General features: G+C 40.4%; 1 protein-coding gene across 3 annotated transcripts in view; it reads right to left on the bottom strand.

Moving 5' to 3' along the window:
- Window positions 1-2,237, bottom strand: part of fam49a (family with sequence similarity 49 member A) — a 46,945-nt gene that overhangs the window by 9,748 nt on the left and 34,960 nt on the right. For all 3 annotated transcript variants that reach the window (XM_032542870.1, XM_032542868.1, XM_032542869.1), the window contains one exon: window positions 242-363. In XM_032542870.1, the coding sequence (XP_032398761.1) occupies window positions 242-363 (122 nt within the window). The remainder of the gene's footprint in view (window positions 1-241; window positions 364-2,237) is intronic.

Here is a 2,237-nt window from a genome sequence, read left to right as displayed (position 1 = left end):
GAAAACCAAAAAAAGCGAGTAGAGCCGAGGCGAGTCGAGTAGATACCACGCAGTGGAACACCGCCATATGTTAGCAGATGGGACATGGACCAAACTAAAAAATAGCACTGCTTCCCCGCCAAATCACTACTGCGCAGACTCTGGTTTCAAAATGACAGTGGGAGGACAATTATCCATCTTTATATACAGTCTGTGGGTTGAAGTAGTTAGTTTTGTGTGTGTGTGTGTGTGTGTTCCCTACATCTCTGATCTCCTGGCCTGCTCCTTTGTACGCCTGCAGGCCAGTCAGGATGTTCTCAGAGTCCTGGAGGACTGAGTTCACCTGGTTCCACACCTCACGCTCTCCTTCTGTTGGCTGTGCATCTAACACACACACACACACACACGCACACGCACACAAACACACAAAACAAACACTTAGCTGAGTTACTGTAGCAGTCTATACAATGCAAAGAGTCAATTTGCAACTGTTTGTAATGTATCTTTAATTTGGCACTGTAAGTTAATGTGAAAGGGCTTAAATGAGCAAACAACACTGGTTTTAATCCTGATGGAACACTCACTGGGGGGGGGGATGGGTTGAGTGGTTTTGTCTGCACAATGAACTGTGACAAAGCTAAAAGCCTCATTTCACTTCAGTACACAGTTCTAGCTTTTAGCACATACACAATATACACAAGTCCACACACAGTCAGTATGACTGATGCCTTTAATTTGAAACTCAAAACATTATGCGTTTACCTACTACACTCACAAGACTGGAGTTGTCCATAAAAGATTTTAGGACAATCAACTGTAGACCCAAAGGCTCCACACCAGTTTCATAATCAATTATCCATAATGTAACTACTGCACTGGAGCTGGGTGCATTTACTGCATCCTGCCTCAAGCTCAAAGAAGTAACAAAAGATATCTGAATTTCCGAGTGCATTTCAAAGCAGCCAGTCAGGAGTTTGACAGGAGTCAGGAGTAAAAGAAATAGCATGGAGGTACACAGTATGTGCTGAAAACTGTTTGTGCTCTACTACAGTGAAATGTATACAGGGCAGTCTGATCCAAAGCACTCTAAAGCAAGCTCTTGGATAAACATGGGCGCTACAGTAGAACCTGGTTAATGGGACGTGCAAAAACTTAAAGCCTGGATCACAATACTCATGGTATTTTTATGGCAAAAAACAAACAATAAAAGACTGTATTCTTTGTATCTGAATATAGGAAGTCTATAATTGAAATAAACTGAATTCTAATTCACTCTGCCATGCCTGCAACAAACAGACAAGCAGACGGTTTTATTTTAATTTCCTGTATGGTTACAACAAGAATACATTAAATAGTTCTCAATAAGGGCACTAAGTACTTGCATTGTTCTGCAGAAACCATATATAGTATATCCCATTAGCTTGGTTAGCGTCATAGTTTGGGAGGCAATGTGAGGTCTAAAAATACAATCCCAGGGTTTCTGCAGGAAAGTACAGACTCTTAAGTAACGAGCTGTAGCTATCATGCCCACAGAAAGAACAACGGCTCTAAATATAGGGCATCGATGACATTAAAACTCAGTCTGGGCTCCTTTTTTTGCATTTTAAAACCCCTCCGCTCCCATCTTTGCTGAATAAAAAAAGCCTGAGGTTGGCTGAAATGCAACTGTGGAGGCTTATTGTGGATTTTTTCTGTAGGAGGTTTTAGGGGGGAAAAAGCCATGACAGATTTATTATCTGTGTTTTAAAATGAACTAATTTGTCTATTTTAGGCAAACATGCAGAAGAAGAGCAGTAATGAGGTTGATTTAATATTTTACTGCAGTGAGGGAATGTTTTCCGTCTTCAAAACAAATCATATATAATGAAAGGGTGACTACGGATTACAGTACTATGCAGAAGAGAAACAAGGCTAAATGGAGACAAACCACTGTCTAACACAGTATAAAAATGGACCTGATAATATTGTGTTAGTGATTACATTGTCACATATACGCATGAATGAAATGTGTCTCATTATAAGTGCACATACAGGTGCATGCATGCAGAGAAGTTAGTAAAAGCAGACAGAAAAAAAAAAGGTCAAGGGTCAGCTCCATTCCTCTTCTACTTGGCATGGATTGAATGGATTTCAGAAGCATACTGAAATCAATCATGAATTAAAAAGGAGGAAGGTTGACAATGCAATAGTTGAATAGGCTGAACCCTGACCAGAGATGGTAAAGGACAAATAAATAAGGGATAAAAGGGTGGGGGGGG

The sequence above is a fragment of the Etheostoma spectabile genome, chromosome 18 (assembly GCF_008692095.1).
Source record: "Etheostoma spectabile isolate EspeVRDwgs_2016 chromosome 18, UIUC_Espe_1.0, whole genome shotgun sequence".
NCBI classification, from domain to species: domain Eukaryota; kingdom Metazoa; phylum Chordata; class Actinopteri; order Perciformes; family Percidae; genus Etheostoma; species Etheostoma spectabile.
Note: the sequence above shows the minus strand (reverse complement) of the source record. Positions and strands in the feature narration are given on the sequence as shown.